Genomic DNA, 1806 nt, shown 5'->3' on the forward strand with positions numbered 1-1806 from the left:
CTTGTAATGATCTTTCCTTTTGTGATCTTGAATTAGGATGTTTTCTGTGCACTCTAAACATTTCCTTAAACTTTGTTTATTACCTTTAGATTCTAATGATTATTCATGCTTATTTCCTCCTAATCATTACTCTTGTATTCAATAAATGGCTTTCGTCACCATCAGGTGTTGACCAGCACGTGCCTATCTTGGTATTCGGGGAATATCGAGGTGGGGACATGTCAGATTGGTATCAGAGCATGGTTAGGGTTTCTTTCCACCAATTTGGTAAATTTCAGCCTTTCTAAATCTTGTTGTCCTTGTCAGAATCATGGCTAATCCTGGTGGGAATGTGCCTCAACAACCTTGTTCTTCTATAATTGGGGGAATCCAACAGTTTACCTCTGCATTAATGAATGTTCTTTCGGGTCATAGGTTGAATTGGACGTATATTGAAATCGTTAGAAGTCATGAAGTTACTGAGTTGAAATCTGTGGGAAATTGTGAAGAGGTTAAGCAGTGGTTAGAGAAAATGGAAGATACTCTGGAGGCTATAAAGTGTCCACTAAATGAGTGGGCAAACACTGTAACTTTTTTCATTAAGGGTGATGCTAGGAGTTGGTGGAAATCAATGAAGGAATCTTGTCCACCTAGTTCTTGGATGACATGGTCTGCCTTCAGGAAATGTTTTATTACTTACTTTCTAAGCCCCAGTTACAGATTGAGGAAGAGGCATGAATATTTAGAGTTTCGACAGGGTGACCTCAGCATCACAGAATTTGACAGTACCTTCAGGCGCTTGGCTAAGTATCATGATGGGACTTATGATAATCCACAAGCGCAGATAGATCAGGCGATGCTTGCACTGAACTAAGAGTATTGTACACTAGTAGCTGCTCAGAAACCCATAACTTATGAAGAAGTAATCGAGATAAGTCTGAGTATAGAACAGTCTAAGTGGGATACAGAGATGCAGGATCAACCTCAGATTTGGAGCCAGTCCTAGAGACATAATAGATAGCGGAATCAAAATCAGAGGAGTCGGAATTTCTGATCACGGAGTACCAGAAAATCTGTGGGCCACTCCAATTCTGTAGGTCCCAAACATTTTTTTCCTTTAAACGACCAGGTCGGGGTTCAGGGTCGTCCAATGAAAGCTCAGGCAACGAGTCGGCGAGACGATATTTCAGTCATTGCACTTCGAGTTATCTGGTCTGTAATCAATGTGGGTTACGTCATCGAGGGAGTTGTGGGATAACTGCTGTATTTTGTCATATGTGCGGTGGCACTGGGCATTTTGTTCGTGATTGTCCTTCAGCGCCACCACATGGTGATTTTGCCTCTAGCTCAGGCTACAATGGATATCAGATAGTTCAAAATTTTGGTGCTCGACAGAACTATGATAGCAGTGGCAATAGTAGTCGGAGTTATGGTAGCGGTACTAATCAGAACTACGGGTGTAACAAAGGTCTACAGTTTGGTGGCAGAGGTAGCCAAAGTTTTAGAGGAAATGACAACCGGAATGCTCAATTTTTGACCTAGCAGTAAGCTAGAACATCTTCTGGTAATAGTAATAAAGGGAACAGAGCAAGACGTGGTTCTAGAGGTCGTGGCGGTTGGAACAATAATGTGGGATATCAGGTTCATGGACGTATGAACGCCATGACTCAACAGAAGGTTGATCAGGATCCTCGAGTTATCACCAGTATGTTACTTGTCTGTAATACTTGGGCTAGAGTTTTAATTGATCGGGGTGCTACACAGTCTTTTGTTTCTTCATCTTTTGCTCGGGTTATACCTTCTCAACCTCAGCCACTAGTTTTTGAT

General features: G+C 41.8%; 1 protein-coding gene across 1 annotated transcript; it reads left to right on the forward strand.

Moving 5' to 3' along the window:
- The first annotated feature begins 310 nt into the window (after positions 1-310).
- On the forward strand, positions 311-853 carry LOC108170386 (uncharacterized). The gene has a single exon (XM_017325252.1). The coding sequence runs from the start codon at positions 311-313 to the stop codon at positions 851-853; it is 543 nt and encodes a 180-aa protein (XP_017180741.1).
- The last annotated feature ends 953 nt before the right edge of the window (positions 854-1806 follow it).

The sequence above is a fragment of the Malus domestica genome, chromosome 05, assembly GCF_042453785.1.
Source record: "Malus domestica chromosome 05, GDT2T_hap1".
Lineage (NCBI taxonomy): Eukaryota > Viridiplantae > Streptophyta > Magnoliopsida > Rosales > Rosaceae > Malus > Malus domestica.